General features: G+C 40.5%; 1 protein-coding gene across 2 annotated transcripts in view; it reads left to right on the top strand.

Moving 5' to 3' along the window:
- Nucleotides 1-22486, top strand: part of PPP3CA (protein phosphatase 3 catalytic subunit alpha) — a 203845-nt gene that overhangs the window by 64742 nt on the left and 116617 nt on the right. For both annotated transcript variants that reach the window (XM_076336809.1, XM_076336810.1), the window contains exon 2: nt 17194-17394. In XM_076336809.1, coding sequence (XP_076192924.1) covers nt 17194-17394 — 201 coding nt within the window. The remainder of the gene's footprint in view (nt 1-17193; nt 17395-22486) is intronic.

Here is a 22486-nt window from a genome sequence, read left to right as displayed (position 1 = left end):
CTCAGCTGCATTTACAAGGAAATACTGTAGGCCATTCTGGAGGGCTGTAGTTAAGTCAGGAAAAGCAGCCATGCCACTCTACTTAGTATCTGTTACATTACAAATATGAAAAAGCTATAAAAAAGTGTGGAAGAAAGTTTAAATATTGTTTCGGCTCTCCAGTGGTATTCCAGAGGAACAATTAGCAGAATGGGAGGGCTGGGAACTGCTATCATCTTTCTTATTTGTTCTGTGCTGGAAAGCTTATTTAAAAAAATAGATTAGTAAATTGGAAACAAAGGTATTCTGTACCTTTTTGATTGTGTTTTGGAGACCTTCATAACAGGGCAAGCATTTTTATACCTGATCAAAAATTACTCCTTAGGGTAAAGAGGAGACAAGCATCTGTCCCTCAGTTGAGCACTTACCTGCAATGTCTGCCTGGGTTTAATTTGTTTGTACAGGCACTTTTTGTGAAACGGGGAGGGCTTTTGAAAGGCTCACCTTCTCCCTTGAGTTTTCTGGTGGTGAAAGAGGGTACTTCAATACTTCGAACCTGGAGCTACCCACTGGCTGCCCATAGGACACGAGAGACTCTTTTGTGTTCTCCTCTCAGAGCAATACTGCTTCTGGAGATAATGGCTTTGCTGAAGATACTCTTTGAACAGAGGTGAGGTTGCTGTAGTGATTTGGGTCAAAATGAAGGTAGCCTATACTGAGGAGTTTCTTTCGGTATGCACTTTGGGTATAATACACATAATTTTAGAAGGATCCAAATTGTCTGGGGTACTCACAGCCCCAAGATGCATTTCTTTTTACCCATTCCTTCAAAAACTTGTTCAAATGGAATAGTATTTCTGGTGGTAATGTGCTTTTTGTGGTTTGTGCTTGAATTTGTATTGATCGAGAGTTAGTATAGTTTGGAAGCCTTGCAGCTATTTGGTGTGTTTGCTAGATAGGATCCTTGAGGCTTTTGGGAGCATGTAGGTTAGTGTCCATTGAATTACCCTTTGAATTCAGCTGGAATCTCTCATTTGAGGTGGTGAGACTTTAAGACGTATACTTCCCCCGAACTTTTACAAAATTGGTTTAATTTCTTAGGGTGGCACTCTCCGAAATGACCAATTGTTCACATCTGCACAATGTAACGTTACCTGTCAGCAAACATAGAGAAGCATTTTTGATTTTTCAGCTGTGCGTGATGTGGGTGGGTTTTTTGGTGTGAAGAGGAAATTCAAGTTGCTATAGCCTTTGGCACTTCTCTCTAGTTCTGTATAGCTTTCATAGATAAAATCTGTAATCTGTATAGGTTTTAATTGTGTGCATGAACACGCATGCAAACACAGGCACACGGGTATATAAATTCACTACAATTTCTGTAATCGTAATTCACTCCTTTACTATTAAACATATAAGAGTGTGTAACAAGGGCATCAGCAGTATGTCTTGATACCACTATGGTGTACATTATTTCCTCAATAGATTGTCTGTTAAATATGAAACATATTAATGTGTTTTGTTTAGAATAATTGTGCACAGATAGGTATTATAAATACTTCATGTCTGGGTGCAATCTCTGTCTACCTTAAAGGTACTTCTGCATTCGCTGCAGATGGTGCAGGGTAACAGAAGTTAAAAATCACTTCAAGAAGCACAGTCATTGTAATTTTTGCAGTTATTTTTAATTGTGCAAAGCTGAAGGTATTTAAAAAAAACCCCAAACCACAAAACCTCTTGATTTTGAAAATGTGTAGGGCAAATTGCTCAGTTTGGGATACCTCTGTACATTTTAAAGGTGCTTCCTTTTGTTACACTGTTCCCTGTAGTAACTGTTGCCTTGGTCATAGCATATCCAGGGAAGTAGTGATGAGGTACTGGCTATGCAAATCTTCATGTACCTTTCAGGGCAGTTAGGCATATATTTTGACTCCATCTTCCAGTTAATGATATTATGTACCCTTTTTCAATGTTATTCTTGCATATGGTCAAAACTAGGCAAGCTTTGCCCTTTCTCTGAACAACAAACCACTTTGCAAAGGCATTCATCCTCTTACCAAGGAGAGAACCATAGCAAGCCTTTGACAGAGATGGTTTGAAGTGCTTGTCTTGCGAGTAAATACCAGACATCTGCAGGATCCCCATTGGAGGCTCAGCTGAGAGATGTAGCAAATATTTTGCTCATTCTGTGATGTTTTCACCCAGCCTAGTCAGGGTTGCATCGGGGCATTAGTCAGCACGCAGCATTGCCTCAGAGATTTTGCTGCACATGTATTATCAAATCACAGGTCGAGCTTACAACATAGTGAGGCCGTGCCAGGGGTTTTCAATATGTGATACATCAGAAGTTTGCCTTTAAAACAGAGTGAAAGAAGGGACAATTCCAAAACCTAACTATTTCTAAATTTTGGGTGCCTTGGGAATTACCAGGTTCTATGTTGGTATTTTTACTCCGTTTGATTTTAGAGGCCAGCTGTACACCAGAGGTCTTGGAGATTGTTTTGTGTAGGAGAAATAAGAAGTGTGTGAGGGGTAATTTTGTTGATTATTGTTTCCTAAGGCATTATTAAAACTGCATGAGTACGTATAAATGTAAAAGAGATTAATCAAACAGTAGAAAGTCCTCTGTGTGTGGTTACAGATCTGTTTCAGGAGGTGTTGAGCACCTAAACTCTTTTCCCTACTTTTTTTTTTTCCTGCTTGTTTTCCCACTGCTTATTCAGGCTGTGAAGTTTTCTTTTCCCCTGAGCTTCTCTGACCTTCTTGCTGCCTCTCTTGCACCAGTGGGGAGTTCTGCATGAAGCAAGAACCAGTGAATTCTCTGGCCTCGTGCCACCTTGTGCCCCCTCATTTGAGTTGTGAAGTATGTCTTTTTATCTGCGGGTCTTTATTATACGCTTAATGCAAACCCATTGTTCAGTGTGGGAGGTAACTGCAGTCTTGGAAAGATGCTTCTTTCATTTACAAGTAGCAGGAACTAGCCCCTTGATATTTGAATAAAAGCACTAACAACCCCATGTTCCACTTAAGTCAGTTGTTTTCCTTGAGTCAAGATGACACGCAGAAATGAAGTAATGCATCTCACAAAACAGAACAGTGCAGCACTCTCTGAGAGAAAAAACAACCAGCACGTTCATGGATTGTATGTGCTGGATGGCTTCTTGGTGCTAGGTTGTGATTATGGCTTGCTTCTCTAGGTCCTGCTTTGCTTCATTATGGTAATAATGTAGTAGGCCAGCTGTATTAGTTAGATCAGTAATGTCAGTAGAATGAAATTTCAGATAGATAAATTCCTGTTTCTTGCTAAGGTCATTTAATCAAAAAATTCTGACGAACCTTACAGGTAAGCTCATCTCTTGGTAATACAGTGAGCGAATGGTCTTGAGAGATTAAGAACCAGTGAAAATGTGTAGGCTAGTTTTATCATTTGCAATCCATTGCTGAATGGACCTGGTTTTATATTTCCATGAGAAATAGCATCTGTGGCTTCTCCTCTGGCTAATGGTGCTTACTTTCATGTATAAGCAGAAATCTTACAGCAGACCTGACTTGAGATCTTTGCTAGAGCACTTGAGTCCTGTTTGCCACTTTTGGTTTTTACTGTTCCTTACGTGGAAAACATCTGAATTTTATTTGTCCTAACATTCATTATTAATAATAACTTCTGTAAATGCATGCACACTGCAATCCTGCCATGCTGCAGCAGTAACTTGTACAGTTGTCCCTCCATTCTTCTCCCCCCTTAATCTTGTAGCCGTACCTGCATCCCAGGCTAATTAAAACTTTTCAGTTCAAGGAGGAGTAAAACTTCTCACCTTCTGGGAAGGTGCACTAACACTCTATTACTTCTTCCTGGAGGAAAAGACAATTTCCTCAGCTTCACTTGAAAACTTAATGGCTTAGCATAAAAAAAATTTTCAGACTCCTTACGACCAGAGAAAAGTTGCTCATGCAGGAGGGGAATGCTGCCGTCAATATTCCTGACCCTAGGACAGATGAGGCCATTTTTTTATGCCCAGCGACCAACAAATGTCAAATGTGGAAGCGGTCTTTGGAGCAGAAGGCATGGGTTTAGTTTCCCTGCTGCCTGGTGCCTGCATCTGCCTAGGTTGCAGTGTCACATTTCCTCTCCTCCCGTCTGATCCAGGGCTTTTAAGTCATCTTTGGAAAAGTATTTTGGGCTTGGTCAGGGTGGGGGAGAGGACCTCCAAACCTCAGCTTGGACAGGTCTATAGCTGACACGTTCACCCAGCGAAGAGGAGATGAGCTAAGGTCTCTCAGCCACAGCAGTTCACTGAGTGAAGTGAGCTCTGGCTGATTGAAATCTCTTTTGATCTTGGTTGAAATAATAGTGACCTGTTCTGCACTAAGGGATTTGAGACCTGAGGTGTGACCGAAAGGGCCTCCCTCCACCTTGCCGTTAGCAGATGAAAGAATCCTCTCTTCTTGGTTTCTCTCTGATAACTGTGCTCGTTAGCTGGCTCTTTTGGAAAGGGTGCTAGAAGTCCTGTTGTGCTGTGCTGGTCTCCAGGCAGGCATCCTTCACAGAGCCACTGTGCCCAACACGCCGGTGGATGACAGAACTGAGCGCCTCAGTGCTGAGGTCTCTCTGTGGGTGTAGTCATCGGCAAGTGAAGATTAGATTGCTTGCACACAGCAGACCTGGGAATAAAGCACAGGTCTCCGATTCTCTTATAGCCTCATAAAGCTGCTTTTTTAAACTCCAATGATCTGCTTAACAACAGGATGTTTCAGAGAGTATCAGCAAAATGGTAAGTTCAGACAGATTTATTTTTGTGCAACATGTTTATTACGCAGCAATTGAGATTTGAGGGAAGATATGGTTTACAAAAAATATAAAAGCATTTTTAATAAATAAAAGGAGGATTTGGATTAAATATCCTTTTAAATACAGGACTAGAAGCTTATACTGAGGGCTTCGAAACTCTATTGTGGTCACGTGTACCCAGATCCAGAACAACAGTTAAAAAAAAAAAGCCTATTAAAGTACATAATGGTCCAATCAACAGCAATTTTCTTTTTAAATTTTTTTTTACACTTTTTTTTTTTACAATCCTGCATGTGTTATTTTTAAAATAGAAACAACTTTCTACAGCAGTCCAGCTTAGTTGATGGAAATAAATACGCTTTGGAGATGAGTCCAAGGCAGAATTTCCATGTGGACGCTCCGTAGTGTAAGCACCGGTAGAGACAAGCCATGAAAACCGAACAAAAATACCAGGGCTGATTCACAGCCACGTTACTTCAGATTAATGCCCGTGTCACTGGGTTTGGTTTGGTAAGTTTTATTTAGACATCGAGAGCAGGCTGAACCCCGTTTCAAAGCTCACAGTGTGATCCGTTAATGCTGGATTAGAAAGAACATTTGTTTAATGGCATTACAGTGGCATAGCGCGGTGGTGAATGTGGTCCATCATCTTTAGCACTGATCTATGTGAACTGTAATAACATCACAAGAAAACTAGTTCTTTGAGCATGTTGGAAGAAGAAAAAGTCGTCGTTGGGAATCGGTTCATACAATGTACTGGAAGAGTTTCAATTCTTTTCATCGGGAGTGAAAGGCACCGTCACTTACAGGGCCCGTGGAGGGCTTACGTAGCCTTTGCCTTCTGCTCGCGCCCTTTCTGAAAATGAAGGGCTGAATTTCCCTACTAAATGTTCTAGTTTAAACTGAGGTATTAGTTTGAACTGGCAAGCAGTATCTCCGATATCAGGCAAGACGAAACAAATTGTGCTGAGCATGTGCTGAGTTGATTAAAGGAGAAGCCAGTCATTTAAACTGTCTTTGGGTATTCAGTAAAGACTGTGGTGGTTTTGGTTTTTTTTTTTTTTAATATGACTGTGTAACATGATGTGTATGTCTAAATAGTCCCTAAATTCTAATCTAGACAAAGCCAAACCATGCTGTGAAGACTGTTGGTGTCTAGCAGAGGAAAAAAAACTATAAAAAATGACGTACCTTTTTATGTTGCTTTTTTTCCAGGTATATGACCTGACCCCTAAACAAGAAAGGGCTTTATTGGATCAGTAATAGGTGTAACCTGGCACAAATTAGTTTTCTAATATAATCGGATGCATTTTTTTATGCCTATCCTGTGTTTCCTGTCTATTGATTATGGCTGAACAAGCAGAATTCAGTTTTAGTGCAATTCTGAAATGATGTTTTTCACATTAATATGTGTAGAGCTTGGCCAGTTCCTCATGCAGCATAAACCAGCATGAGTCAGTATAGGTTCACTTGTGCAGAAATATGCTGATTTAAAACTTCTGTCAAAGGCAAAAATGCTACTAAAACAAGCAAAGCCGTTCGGGAGTAAAAAACAAAACAAAACCCAAAACAAAAGAAAAAAAAAACCTATCAACTGCTGTTTCCAACTACTTTTTAAGGTTAATTTGGCTCCTGCTGCACTTAGTCTATACACTTATTTATATTTGTAAGGCTGTACTCTTTAATTTATACAGCTTTGGCCTTGTCTGACTGATTTATGAAGGGCTGGTGTAGATCTGCTACTTACTGCATGTCTCATGACCAGCAAAATAATAAACCAGGTTAACATTTACAGATCAGCATGATTTTTTTATTTAGTTCACATGGAATAGTTCAGACATTAATGTTTTAAATGTTCTTCACATCCTGATATTTACCGAAGTAAGGTGTTTGGGTTTTTTGTTTGTTTGTTTTCCCCAGGGTTTGCTTTTTAAAAAAATTTAAATAAACTAAAACTCACACGATTCAAAGATGCTACTTGCAAGTCCTTTGGTCAGCATTAGCAGCTTAGAGCGTGGAAGGTGCAGGCAGCAAACCACCAAGCTCTGTTAGCGTCCCTATCCCCTTGTCTTTGCCATGTAGGCTGCAGGCTCTTTGGGCAAGGTATTGATTGCTAGATGTCAAAACATCCTAAATTTGAAATGTAAGTTGTTTTGGTTTTTTTTTTTTATTAAGGGTTACTTTGTAATGCTAGCAGAAATTTCCATTTTCTCTGCCCGGTGAATAGCTTCTTGACTTTCCTGTAGCAGCAAGAGGTGAGCTGGTGTTTCTTGTTCCAGGAAGCAACTTCTGCAGGCTGACATTTAAGCAGAGCAACTTCTGTAATGTAACATTTAAGCAGTGTTAGAAAACAGAGTATCTGCAAATAAATGTTGCTTTACTTGCACTTCCTCATCTTTCCTTCTAGGACTGGTTTTAACAAATTTGTGTGATTAATGCCAGACTGTGCACAGTGGTCAATTTTTGGAAGCTAAGTCTTTGTTGTATTTAAAACTTGTCCTGATGGAGCAGCTTTGGAAAAGGAAAGGATGTTTGCTTTTCTGCCCTTTTGCGTGTCACTGGCAATTTTGAGGTAGACCTCAAAGCTAAGCTGACTTCTGACCAAACTTGGTAACGGTACCCTGTTATGCTCAAAAGGTGTGAGAGGGTCTTAACTAAGACTTCAGTTTCTAGGTGAGGAGTGGTCTGCAGTGCTCCTTTTAGCTACGTTGCCAGATAAAAGACTGAAATTTGGTAGTGTCAGCTGACTGAAGTAGGTTGAACCAGAAAGTCAGAAGAAAATGGTGCCATAAATCTGTATTGACACCTGAAGGTTATTTGGGTCCTAGAATCGATTATTTTTTTCCCAACAGATTGAAATAACTTAACATGCTTCCAATTAGGAACAATAGTGAAGTCTTACCGTAGAAAAGAAATTATCCATCACTCAAGTATTTTGGGGGATGGAAGAGTGCGCCTGATTCCTTATCTAAGTCTTGGAAGACCTTTGGTATTTTCCATTGTTACAAGTTTTTTTTTTTTTTTCCCCCTGACTTTGTTTTCTCCAAATGAATTGTTCCTATAAAGGAATTTAAACTCTGGATAATTATTGTTCTCTGTTCCAAAAGCTAATAAAAACAAAACTCAACAGTATGCAGTTGGAGGCCTATGGAAAAACTTGGGTGTAACACATGAAGTAGAAAAACAAACTTTGCTGATGAGGCCAGGAAGCTACGATCACATTTTCCAGTTTTAGCTGTATGTGTTGGTCCTAACTGGGAATGTTTCCTGTTGAACTGATTTTTTCCTCTCTATTTTATTTTGTAATAAACCGTGGACAGGAGGGGATAATAAATGTCAAAGATACTCGTGTATGATCTCGAACACAGGGAAAGGATATATTTTCGTAATATTTTATAGGGATGCATGTTGCTTTGTGCTCAATAAGACTGGTAGGATTTATTTGCTTATTCCAGTAGTTGGCCAAAAGATACTCTGGGAATGCTGTTAGTAAATAACCACATACCCTACAATTTGATATTTCAAATAGACTCGTTTTTTTGAATTCTGAGACTTTTCTTTCAGGCAACTCTTTTAAAGTGTACCTCCTTCCCTTCCCCTTTCCAACCTGTACCTCTTCCAAGGTTCTCAGGCTATGCTTTCTGATGTGTCTGTTGCCTGTAAATGTTCTTCAGTAATAGTTTTGATGTCCTTATTTTTTTCAGATTTTTCTGAGAAACTGAAAAACATTTTTATTGCTGATTGTTTGATAATGATCGAATATTAGGGTTAGATTTGGCTGGTTATGGTAATCCAAATTTATGTGTGTTACTGATATCAATGCTTTAATTTATTATAAGAGTGTTCAGAATGGTTGGGATGGGTACATGTCAATCAATTCACCAGACGAAAATCAAACCACCAAGGGAATCTTGTGTGTTTATCCAGGCCTTTGTGTGTTTTGCTACTCTTCATTTGAGCCCAGAGTAAGAATAATGTGCTGCTGCTCTAACCCTTTTGAAGAACTCCTTTATGTGAATTCTTCTTTAGGGTTTTTAAGGTTTCCTGTGGTGAATATAAAGAACATCAAATCCTATATTGGTGGGTGGGTTTTTTTAGTGGATTTTTTTTTTTTTGGGGGGGGGGCGACTTAAGGTGGCATAGCTACTTATGGTTGTTCTTTTCAACTAGAATTTGACCTGAGTTTATGAGGAGACTGGTTATGTTCTTTTAAAGAGTTGAAGAAAAGTGTTGCTATATACTTTTCTTATTGTTAGGTACTGTATATTCTGGAGAAGGCCAGTAATGTAATGAAAAGACCGTACCAATTCCTGAAGTGGTGGGAGGGGGTAGTACTATGACCTTTAATTCTTTGAGAATGGGTAACTTTCTTGGAAAGACACCGTTAGGAATTCAGATTTGAGAACACTGAAATACTCTCTTACCTCAGCCGGGTAATTCGACAGAAATGACAGGATTTCAGCCCTGTTCTGTGGTTCCAAGTTAATAGTAACTTTCGGTGCCCTTCCTCTCTGCTGTGCCACTCATCTGTTTGCAGAAAGGTCCCTGTGGGCCCATTGAAATGACTGAGACAGTTGAGACAAGATTATCCTGTCAAAAATGTATCTGCGTCGTTGGGAGGTAACGAAATAGCTGCCAGCACAACGTGCAGTCCCTGCTTCGTAGCTGGTCGGATGCAACCTTCTCCTGTGAAGTAGCAGGGTGCTACAGGGGGGTGAGACTTAATCTTCCCTTTGCAAGTTTGAGGCTCAAATCCTGCAAAAGTGTTTTGTGTCAAGAATTTTCTTCCCGTAGGTATCACAGAGTTATGCTACTTGAGGACTGCTTGTGGTGTGCTTGAACGGGTTGTCTGTGTCCCTCACAGCATCCTTCTGGACAAATTGTGGGACAAACAGGTTTACAGTGCGCTGGGTGAAGAACTGGCTGAAGGGCAGAGCTCAAAGGATTGTAGTGAATGGGGCTACATCTGGCTGGTGACCGGTCACCAGTGGTGTTCCTCAAGGTTCAATTCTAGGGCCAGTGCTGTTCAATGTATTTATCAGTGATCTGGATGCAGGAGTTGAATGCACCATTAGCAAGTTTGCTGATGGTACCAAACTGGGAGGTGCTGTTGACTCTCTTGAGGGAGGACAGGAGGCCTTGCAGAGGGATCTAGAGAGATTGGAGCATTGGGCTATGATTAATGGGATGAAATTTAACAAGACCAAATGCCGGATTCTGCACCTAGGATGGAGTAATGTCAGGCACAAGTATAAATCGGGAGAGGAGTGCCTGGAGAGCAGCCCTGCAGAAAGGGATCTGGGGGTGCTGGTCGACAGCAGGCTCAACATGAGTCAGCAGTGTGCCCTGGCAGCCAGGAGGGCAAACCGCATCCTGGGGTGCATCAAACGCAGCATAACCAGCCGGTCAAAAGAGGTGATTATCCCTCTGTATTCAGCATTGGTGCGGCCTCACCTTGAGTACAGTGTGCAGTTCTGGGCCCCACGATTTAAGAAGGATGCTAAGATCCTTGAATGCGTCCAGAGAGGGCAACAAAGCTGGTGAAAGGGCTGGAAGGCATGCCCTGTGAGGAGCGGCTGAGGACTTTGGGCTTGTCTAGTTTGGAGAAAAGGAGGCTGAGGGGCGACTTCACTGCTCTCTACAGCTTCCTGAGGAGGGGAAGTGGAGAGGGAGGTGCTGAGCTCTTCTCCCTGGTGTCCAGTGATAGGACGCGTGGGAATGGTTCAAAGCTGCACCAGGGGAGATTTAGACTGGATATTAGGAAGCATTTCTTTACCGAGAGGGTGGTCAAACACTGGAACAGGCTTCCTAGAGAGGTGGTCGATGCCCTAAGCCTGTCAGTGTTTAAGAGGCATTTGGACAATGCCCTTAACAACATGCTTTAACTTTTGGTCAGCCCTGAATTGGTCAGGCAGTTGGACCAGATGATCATTGTGGTCCCTTCCAACTGAAATAGTCTATTCTATTCTAGTCTGTTATTTTCCTCCATATTTCTCTTCAGCTTCAGGTGGGGCATTTCACGTGAGGAGTGAAGGGGTGAACCATACTGATTAGAAGGCCACATCAAGTGCCTTAGCATCTGGAAACAGCTTGGCAATATGTTGGGGACACTACATGACTGACATAGCCCTTCCTTTTACAAACTCCTTCCTAGCATAGCCTCTGTCCAAAGTTAGGTGAGCTTCTCCAAGGCAATTCCGTCTTTGCTGTTGTGTTCTCCAGTTATGATTGAAATGTCAGAAGATACTAAAAATAGTCACCAGAGCTGGGATATCTAATGAAGTGTCTTTGTTATTTTCTTTTTTATTTTTTTATTACGAGCCTTCATACATCAAGAAATGATGCTAGCAAGGCTCATCTGAGTCTTCTGTGAAGCGGTTTCCTTGCCAACCTGTAGTACCTTCTGGTGATGACACCAAGGACTGGAATTGGTTAATGACTTCAACAGCAATTAAGCAGCTCTGTTGTGGTGGGTTTTGTTGCCCCCAACTGTTCTTTGAGAAAAATGCTCCCCCCGTCATGTTACGTGAAGAGGAGTCAGTGATCTTGGGTAAATACTGACCATTTTTACCACAACTGACTGCCAAGTCTATTGATAATGATTATTTCTGGGTCGCAGGTGTTACTGCCTCTTCTCAAGTGGCCTGTTTTCCATGCTGCCAGCTGAGATATCTGTCAAAGGAACTCTTTTCTTTCTGTTTTCTCTCTAAATTTGTTATATGCGGGCTTTGTTGAGGAATGACCCTCTTGTCTGTTCCCGATTTGGTTTACAGGTGGTGTTACTCTAAGGTGACTTAACGCAACAGCACCTTCTTTTTAATGGACTGTTTCTTTATGCAGTATTGACTACCTCACTCAGTGCAACCCTCAGCTTTCTGTGAGGCAACATACCTTGTTCCTGAGTGACCTTGATTTAATTACATCTTTAAATAAATACAGCTCTTTTGAGTACTTCTGATTATACTGCAAAAACTCTTGGCCCTGGGGAAAATTAATGCTAAATTTCTATAGGAATCCTCCTAGTTTCTTATTATTTTATACTGTAGTTTTATTTTTCAGATTTTAATTTCCAACACTTTAACCATATCAGCAGTTGCTGAGTTTTGTCAAATTGCTTAGTGAAAATCTGGTGAGCAGATTTAGTTTAAAAAAAAAAAAAAATAATCCTCAAATGCATAATGTCTTAAAATGGCACATGGAAGTTTGATCTTTTAGGAAGGGGTTGCTGATTCCGGTGATGTTTCCAAATCAGGAATAGCTACGAGGCAGGCTTTACATCGCATGTGCCTACTCTTAATGAAAGGAGCTAACGTAAAATGAAACCTGGTAGTTTTTGTTAGAAAATAAAAGAATATGAGTTCCACTGAGAAAATTTTGGTTTGAGTCTTACGCTGTCATATAAATAGTTGGATTTTTTTTTTACCAGGTAGAGGCATATTTTCCTGTCTAAAATTCAAGTGGACAAAAAACTAGTAAGAAATTGCACACATTATGAATGCTATAGTACAATTTTTTATATCGAAAAGAAATTTTGTCTTCTAAATAACTCGCCCTGCTATATACTACTCCTAAAAAATACCTGCTAAGAAAAAAAGGTGTAGGTTGAAAAAAGATCCCAGTGATCCAATGTGTTTGAATGGTGAATCTGTCGCCAGATAACTTGTGCATGGAGATGAAAGCATCGTCCACGTGCCGCCTGAGGAAGTCTGTGAAGGGGGATATTTGCTGCATGAGAATTCCATGTCCTGCGTGGCTGAGCATTTTTGGCAGCGCCCTTTCCCTTTCCTGCCGCTTTGGTGAGCCCTGCGTTGCCTGGGAGGTTTTGCTCTGTTCCCCTTAGCAGCTGTGGATGGCAGTGACTCATCCTCTTGTTCCTGTCTGTCACCTGCAGTAAGTAGTGTTCTTGAAAAAAAAAATTCATCATTCTTTCCCTTTTGGTTCATAGTAACCCTGTAAGCCAGAAATTTGTAGGCAACTGCACAGGAACATGCTCAGCATTATGTACTGTTAAACTATTGCCATTAGGTCAAAAAGTTGATCTTTGGCTGCTTCTTTATATACTGGACCGTAGCTTTGGTCAGACATGGCAAGGTGCGGAAATGCAGAACTCTGATTAAATAGTGAATACTCCAGTACAAATGTTGTTATTGTTCAGCAGGAATGCCCAAGAATATGCCATGTGTTGAACCCCATTGTAAAATGGGGGTAGATTTTCAAAGTCAGCCAGCAAAAAGTGTTAGTTGGCTATTAAAAATGTTCCTGGCTTTCAAAAATACAGTTTTGTTGGAGTTTCTGCGATGGGAAAAATATTATGTATCCTGAGTCTGAAGATTATGAATAAGTAGGTGTAAAAAAATAAAGCTGCAGTGACCTGACTTTTTTGCACATGTAGAGTAACTGTTGACCTGTTTAATAACTTGTGCTCTAGCCACTGCTATAGTGCAAATGTTTCTCAAAATGCAGAATTGCAAATTGCCATCAGAGAAATGCAATGCATTGGGTTATTGAGATGATGATAGTTATTGGTGTGGTTTCCCTACAAATGAAGAGGAAAGCATTTATTTTTCATAAATGTATGGTGTGCTATAAACATAGTTACATACACGCATACAACATAAGTTATATGAAATTACAGGACAAGCGTTACAGAAGGAGATAATTTGCAAGGAACTTGAATATTGATGAAAGATAGTTTTTCTTATGGGCAGCCTCCTCTGAGAGTATTAATTTAGTGTACAGCTTCATTTTTAAATTAATATATAAACAAAATAATGCTTGCTTTGCCACATGCGTGTATTTTATTTATGTGTGCGCACACGGTCCACTCTAATTAAGCACAGCTCTTTATGGTTTATTTATTTGTTCTAGAGAGGCTGCCTAATATTTGAGAGAAACGGTAACGATGTGTCTGACCTTTGCAGTGGCTGTTATTGGTAAGATGGGTTTTGCAGGAGCCTGCAAGAACAGTAAAATAGCAGGTTGATCTTTTTCTCCATTTGCTGGAACATGCTCAAGAGACCTGATAGCACAAGGAAAAAAAAACCAAACCAGTAGGTGATTAAAGAGTATTTTCTTGTGTTTTCAGATCTCGGGAGGATGCTACTGACAGGCTGAGGTAAAGGGTTGAAAACTTTGTTTCTTTGCTTTTTGTTGTGGTCTGTGTTTTATTACCAAACTACCAGGGTAGTATTTCACATGGTGAATAGTTGTTTGTTTGGGTTTTTTAATGCCAATACAGAGAAATAAATGTAAATGGAGGTGGAGACCAGTCCAGGTTTTAAGTTTTACAGAGTATGGATAAGTGTGCATGACTTTCTTGCGTGGTGGTCTTGTAGTGGGATTTGTCACTAAACTTCCTAAAAATACATGCAGTATGTACATGCAAATTTTATTGCCTTTCCCTTTATGGCCTTTGCTTAATTCAGATTCCCTCCTCTTCTTACAAAAACATCCCCTGAGCCTGTGCTGTTGCAAGGAGCTTGGTGCTGGCAGTTCAACCCACCACTCCTTCCTCCCTCCGCCTCTCCCTGGTGGGCTCCTCTCCCAGCTCCATGCTCTTCCCCGTTGTGCGTGCTGTGTGCGCTGTTGCTGTCTGATGAGGATCACCGTTTTATTTCTGATAAAAGCAAAACCACTGGGAGAGGAAGTTATTTGTTGCAAGCGCTAATAGCATAGGTTTAAAAAAAGCAGAAAAAGAAAGCAGGTATGGAGAAGCTGATGGATACATGTGCATTCAGATGGTAATGTTGCTATATATAAAGCAATGGAAATTAAATGTTTGTTATATTTATAGAAGGATTTTGGTTGATCCAGGCATTTGTGGGTGATACCAGTAAAGAACGATGTTTAACTGACTTCCACATGAAGATGACCATTTTTTACGTTGTTCTTCTGTGGAAGCTCTGTGTATATATACGTACAAAATTAATATTCTCATAATGGAAGATGCAATTTGTGCTCTATTCAGTTGCTCCTGTTTTTGCTAATTAATCATTAATCATCTGCTATTGGAACAGTATATTTTTTCTTTAATTAGCCACTGGTACATGTTTGTTAGAAAATCTGCCTGTACAGCTCTTACAGTGCTGCAGTGTATGCCGTATTTTTCTCTTAATCAGTAGGTAACACTTCATAGCTTTTGTTTGCTTGCTTGCTTGCTTGTCTGTTTTGCTCTATCTTTATAAATGTAAAAATCTCCTTATACATGCATATATGGTAGTTAACTCAAAGTAATAGTATGCTGCATCGGTTTTTACACCATAATACTTTTGGGGAGGAACAGAGGTGGTTGTCTTGCAAAGGAATGCAAGCTAATGGTACATTCTTCTTCCAGCCAAGCTGATTGGAGATAAGTATCAACTTTTCCCTCTCCTCCTTCCTCCATGCAGGATCATTAGGACTAGCTTGCCTTCTGGGATTTTGGTTTTGGGTGGTTGTGGGTTTTTTTTTGTTTTTTTTTTTTTGTTTTTTTTTTTTTGCAGAAGGAGAATGGAGGCTTGGAGAACTGCTGAGTTCTCATTCACCTTCCTTTTTCTTGCAACGGTTATCTTTTTCTGTGTTGCATAATGAATTGTCTATAGCTCATGTCTTGCTTTTGAGGGTCTGCTGCAGATATATGTGAAAGAGTGACAAAGCATATAACCTCATTTTTGTGAGTGTCATGAGATAGGCTTAACTGCAGTATCTGTGAAAAGTGGGGTGAGGTTTTGGTCTTTAACAGCCTACCTCGTATCAGAGAAGTACCATTCAAAACATAAACTACTTTAAAGCAGTCTAGGAGTTCTTGTTGATTGAGTGAGAAGATCATCACGAATCTGTGGCAGGGCTTTCCAGAGCTGAGGGCTGTGTTTTAACTTCATTGTTGGTTGTAGGTGTCATTGCTTAAGGAGAATCCCGGTGGTATCAGGGATGTCATAAACTTTCACATTCTCCCTGTTTTTGTCCCACATTTAGAGCAGTTGGGCTTCAGTGTATTGCAAAGACCCTCATTCATTAGTCCACATTAGACTATTTCAATGAATACTGGAGCTAGGGCAGCAAAAAGGAAAAAAAAAAAATTGAGTGCCCCCCCCCCCCCCCCAAAAAAAAAAAAAGCATTTTCTGAAGATGTTTGTGTTTATAATATCTGTGGAAAATAATAAACAATTTCACTTTGTGCAGTTATCTGCTCTGTTACTTCTGGTAGTGTAAGTGAAGAGTTCTTGGCTTGGGCTTTAAATGACGCGTGTGATTTGTGGGCTGTTTCTGAAGTACACTGATTGTGAAATGAGAAGAAAATTGAAGCTAGCAGATACATTGATCTGCTGCCTTAGGGTTTCATGTCTCATGATGTGGCAGAGCTGCCAGTAAGACACTCTGCGGGAGACAAGGCCCTTTGGCAGGGACGGGGTTGCACTGTAGATGTGGCCAGCCGAGACCGGCCCTGCGGCCACCTCCTCTCCCCGCTCGGAGCTCCCGAATAACCTGACCCTCCCACAGCTGTGGCAGGGATCAGTATAATTACCCTGTGGCTGGTGAGGCAGGCGGTGCCTAATGCCACTCTGATGGAACTGCGAGGGAAAAGGGGGTTAAGCTGGGATAACGCTCCAGCCTCATCCTGGCAGCTGACAGCATCACCTCCGAGCCTTCTTGCTCCAGCTGGCTCCAGGAGAGCAAGAGCAGGAGCATCTGAAGTTTGCTGTACGCCTCAGACCTTACGTGACGGCAGTATGCAGCTCGCTAGTCGCTGCCATGTTGCTAGGGCAACCCGCCTATTTATTCATTTATTTCCAACTTCAGTCTGATACATCCTCTGCCCTGCCTTTGCTGGAGTGGTCTGTTTGGCACTCAGGCGCACTTTGATGGGCTTTGAATGTATCTTGCGTAGCTAACTATTACTTATACAGGGAAGACATCTTCCATCCCCCTACGCCAAGTCGTTAGAGAGAGGTCTGTCGTTAGAGAGAGGTCTGTCTTGGATTTTAGCATTTTAATTGGAGTGTATCTATGCATGTCCATGCACGGAAATTAAATATTGCACTTGTTTGTGCATTTTATGTCCTTAACAGAAGGGAGCGTTATAGCAATAGTTCTCTAGTGCTACTAGAGCAGTTTAAGCTCCATTCCCATCTTTCCCTGATATTCCCCTGCCTTTTGGGGGGCTTGTTTGAACGTATCTACCTGTAAATATGGCCTAAATCTTCCTCTCAATTTTTATAAGCATGAATTAGTTGTTCTTGCACGTGTGAGTAACGTAGCCTGCAGAATACATGCTTTAATGGTATCTTTGATAATCTATGTAAAATTTAAACCACAAATTATAAGAGACAGTAGAAAATTCATGTTAACCCTGTTTTGCAGCAGAGATGTCTTTTGAAATGTGTCATTATTGGTAATAGAGGCTTTACTGTAAAAAGTGACAAGATATTTTTTCGTTTTTTTCCACTCAGCTGTCCCATTTCCTCCAAGTCATCGGCTCACAGCTAAGGAAGTGTTTGATAATGATGGAAAACCCCGTGTGGATATCTTAAAGGCACACCTTATGAAAGAAGGAAGACTGGAAGAGAGTGTTGCTTTGAGAATAATAACAGAGGGAGCTTCAATTCTCCGCCAGGAAAAAAATTTGCTGGACATAGATGCACCAGTCACAGGTTAGTATGGAGTTATGATGATGGGGGGGGATGGTTGCTGTTTTGGGACATGTTAAGTAATGCATTAGTGTATGTGGCTTCCTAAGGAGCTGAAAGGAAGCTTGAAAATCATTTGTTCTCTCCGATACTCGAGTCTGTCTGCTACCACCAGGATAATGGAGGCCATCAAGCAGCTTGTAAATTAGAGGAAAGGATCACATTTGCTGAGCCGTTTCTGTTTCTAAGGCAGAGAACATTTTTAGTCCTTAGGAGAAGATTCAAGAACTTTTTTAAACTTGAAAAGTGATCTGGCCTTTTGCACCAGATATTAATTCCATAATTTTATAGATGTCATTTACCACAGTAGCACTGTTCAGACATACAGACAGCGTTGGGCTCTGAAGGAACAATGGTGTCAGAGTAAATGGAAATTTTAATTAAATGCTAAGGAAAATAACGAGTGCAGCAAAAAGGAAAAAAAATTAGCAGAATCCCAGTTTGTGTTGCCTGAGGGATTAATGAATTGTGTTGGTTGCAGAACCCATCGTGCCCTTGACTATCAAACACTACCACCCACTCATTAATCCTCAGGAAATGCCTTATACTTTGAATTTCCTTCTCTAATTGTCTCCTGCCTCTGACTGCATTCTGAACGTATGAATGCATTTGCTTGCTCTAATGTGCCTCCTCCCCTGTTTTGTTGTTGTTTTCGGATACAAATGCATTTTTGGCAAGAAATCAATCTACGGCATAGAAAGTTAGCTGTGGGGCAAAAGATAACTAATTCCAGCCAGCTTAAACTATGAAACCAAACTATAAAACTTGGTTTAAGAAGGCAGGTCCTTTTGTTACTTTTGTTTCTGGAGACCCCTGACAAAAGTAAAAGAAATAGGTTCATCTGCTGCAGAAGAAGGGTTACCAGTCTTTATTATCAGTACTGGTAGCATTCACCAAAAACTACACAGAAGTAGCAAAACCTTCATTTTCAGGAAACGTTCTTTGAAACTGAAGAGCATGCACAAGTTATTAAAGCTTGTAATTTTAAAAATGACATCCAAATAGGGGATTGTAGCTTGACCTGGAGAGGCAATGTGTATCATCTTTTACGTAATAATTAGCTTGTCACGCTGCTGTACAATTCTGATGGAAAAGATGTCAATCATGTTGCAGCTCATGGATGAATAAATGAAACAGGACGAATAAAAGGTTCCTCTGAGTAGACTGAGAATAAAGTTCTACAGACATTTTCTTAAATGCTTTTGAAGATATCAGAATTGTTCTGAATTATATTTTGGAGATTAATCTCCTGAAGGTTACCCCATTGTGTAACACTGGTATAATTTAAGTCTTTGATTCTTTTTTCAGTTGAGCCTACATCTTGCTTTGTTCCTGCTTTTAAAATTATTCTCACGCAGTGATTGTGATACTGCAGCATTCTTCAGGGTGGCTGGTAGCTACCCTTTTAAGCTAGCGTAGAAAAGCTGGACTCCTAGTGCTTGTTAGCGGGGTGGCTGAGAAGTGCTAATGTTCTGTATGAACAAACATGAAAGCTGGAGTTATGAAAGTGATCATCAAAAGAAGGAAAAAAATAAATTGTGAGGCGGAGGTTGGGAAAGCTTGTGAGGCATGTTGTTGTGGGCCTGACAATTTTCTTTGTATGATTAGTATGACAGCAGGTGACTGGATAAAGAGAGTATCAGTTGACCGATGATGTGGTGGAAGTGCAAGGTATACAGGCAATCAAGAAATAATTGTGGAGTAGAGGAAAGCTTTTTTCAAATGTATGGAAGAACAAACATAAACCACTGATAGAGTGGAGAAGAAAATAAATTTTAAATTTTAGACATGGCAAGCAGTCTTGTTGAAAAATGACAGTCATAAATCATTAATATGGGATCCTTTGTGGGAGAGGCATTCATCTTTTAGAAACATATCCCTGTAGCTGGTAAATGAGATGGTGATCATCAAAAAGAAGAGAGATAGAAGAGCATAACTGTTGAAGTAAGAGCACTGTGGATTAGTACAGTGCTCTACCTGGTAAATGTTAAAGAACATGAAAAGTTTTTTCATAAAGCCTTGTGGAGCCATCCCTCAGTTTGAAATTTCTCTTTTGTTTATTTTAAGGGGTGAGATAATTGTCCTCAGAAAAAATATCAGAGTTCTGTTTATAAGCAAATTCATGTGAAATAAAGTGGGTACGTAGAAGACCTAGATTTGAGGGAGAAGATGATTTGTATAATGGGGGGAAGGCATGCAAAGAGCCTTAATATGGAATGCACAATCCATTATTTTACATTTACATATAAAACTTACTCTGTGTCTGTGGTTAGCTGGAAGCACCGATGTGATTGTCATTTTGAGTTAATACATTTTGTTTTCAAATGTGGCAAGGTTATAAGCCTTTTGAAGTATTGCTGATTAATTCATTGCGACCTTAGCTCAAATTCTCATTGTTTGCTACATACATACACACATGAATGCATAGTTTGCTACAGTTCTGGCTTATAACCAAGGTGAACTATTCCTGCAGTTGTTACACAGAGCTGCTGTTTGCTGGGTATGGATCTGAACAGAGCCTGAACTAAGAAGAGACTCCAAGTCCTTTGCTATCAGGAGTCTTCTTGTATCTGGGAAGTGTTAAGCAACTTTGTCTTGACTTGTGAATGTGAGTTGGGAAGGACGTAGAGAATTGGGTCAAAAAAAAGTGAGTGTATTCAGGGGAAGGCTGAAAGTAGGGATGAAAAGTGATGACAGGGGCTGCTCAACAGACGACAAGGAGGTGGTTGAGACTGGACACTTGAAGACAAGAATATGTAATAGAGGTGAAAAGCTTGGGAGACAAGGAAATGGCCAAGGGACTGAGTCAGAGGTTGACAGAGGATGGCTGGGCAGGCAAAGTAGGAAGATGAGCAGGAGGTTGACAGGATATTGGGACTAGCTGGGCAAGGCACCTGATCTGGGAGGTGAAGGACCACATGGTGGAGTGGGCCTGGCTGCAGCGTGACAGCTGTGGTAGAAGCAGTTACTAGTACAGACCTGTCTCATGACTGGCAGCAGTGAGGGGCTGGCACAAGGGTCGTGGGGTCATCTGTGTTTCCAGTGTGGGGAAGAAGCAAGCCAGGCACCCTGGGCTACCAGGATGCTTTCCAGTTGCCTGCAGCACCATGGGGAATGTCCATGCCAGCTTTCACCCACCAGGGAATGGGCAGATGGCAAGGGGACAGGGAGCCACCTTCCACAGATGGATTGTTCAAACTTCATCTACACTCTCTTCTCTTGGAGGCATGTGGTCTTCGTCTTAAGCTTGTGGATTTAATGAGGTTGATCTACCACTAGACTACAGCTGTTCAGTGTTCAGAGGAAAGATGTCTCTATGGCAGCCTTAGAATTTCCAGGCCTGTTTTATGTTCATAACAGTATAATGACGCATGGAGAAATTGGCTCATTTTTAATTGTATTTTTCTAGAAGGCTGAGGAAGTATATCTCTGAACCTCCTGATGGCAATATTTACTGAAGTTATGCTCCAAAGAACAGTTGGGAATGCCAGATTTCGAATTGCTTGGGTAGCTTTATTATATAGGTTCATTACTATACAGAGCGATTCTGGGCAAGTGACGTACACTACCCTTTGGATGATGACTGACTAATTACCTGCTTGTTTTTATGGGCCCTCACTTCCAGATCTAATATCTGCTGTTCTTAAGTACTGAATGCTCTTAACTGCCTGCCATGTGTCCCTTTGACTTCAGTGCATGGGTAACTTTCTCTGTGAATGAGTATACGTGTATGCCTCTGTATATCATAGAATTATCTATAAAATGATAAATTATTTGGGTTTTTGAATGAGTTATGTCAGAAAAACAAGTTTAGGTAAAGCCTTTGATGGCAATGTTGCCTTGCTTGACTCCCAGTCTGTAAAATGGACCCTTTAGCTCACCTATGTTTGCAAGACAGTAATTCAGACGTCTTTTGGAGCGATGAGATACTGCTATATTGAGTGGTGTTGAAAGTATGTGAGCAAGCTGATCATGCTGTCTTCAGAGTAAGGTTTGTAGAAGTTTTGTCACTAAAGCATATTTCACACAAGTGAAGAGAACACAACTTGAAAGTTGCTCACTGCATGAGTATGGTTCATTCTGTCCACTGCATGGAAAAGAGCAGAAAGTGATTTTATAATTAAGGAATTTGTAGCATAATGCATATGCAAGAGAGGTTGTACTTGAAACCTTTATTCTGCCATATCCTAAACATGGAGTTCTTTTTTTTTTGCCAACATTTGTGGTGTTCACTTTAATTACTAGGTGTATGATTTATTGACACTAATGAGCCTCAGTTTACTGGTTCTTGTCAAAGCAACCAAACCTGCACTTTTGGAACATGATAAATTGTTGTTTTGCAACATCTGCAAAAATTACCAGCTACAAGAGGGGCTGGGATTAAAATACAAGAACCCAAAGGTCATATTGCAGCATTTGATTTCCACAGCAAAGTAGCTGATGACAACAGCCAGTTCCAGCTTCACAGCCAGATCTAATTTTGAAGTTGGCCCTGTTCTGAGCAGAGCAGGTTGCACTAGATGACCTTCCCACCTTAACTTTTCTGTGATTTTAATTATACCTCCTTAAATGACACACGTAACTACAGGGTAGACCTAGAACTCTAAGTGATATGTTTGTCTAATATGTATCATTGTGTGTCTTTGCTTTTACCTTTTGGATTATGTTTCTTGAGGATATTGTTAGATTTACAGATACTGAATGAAAATAGCATGATATCTCTTGCACATATGACTGTACAAGTGCATAAGCTTGTGAAAGATGTGTGTTGGTGTTTTTAAGGTAAGTCTTTTTTCCCTGTTGATATCTATTTTAAAAGTAATTAATATGTGCTCTGTTTCTTCTTGTAACATATGACAGCTCTCGTTTTGTGTACTCAGTGTGTACTCTTTTTGGTTAGTCTCTGCCTGTTGTTATTAACAAGAGTTTCCTCTAGTAAACTGAGATCACAAAAGCCTAAGTCATACGCATCTATAAATATGTGCTTTTTGCATATGGTGCTTATATGTAACATATGAACATTACCCAGGCAGCTGCCTGCGTACAGATGTTCTCG

The sequence above is a fragment of the Aptenodytes patagonicus genome, chromosome 4 (genome assembly GCF_965638725.1).
Source record: "Aptenodytes patagonicus chromosome 4, bAptPat1.pri.cur, whole genome shotgun sequence".
Lineage (NCBI taxonomy): Eukaryota > Metazoa > Chordata > Aves > Sphenisciformes > Spheniscidae > Aptenodytes > Aptenodytes patagonicus.
This window is presented reverse-complemented; position numbering and strand designations above follow the sequence as displayed.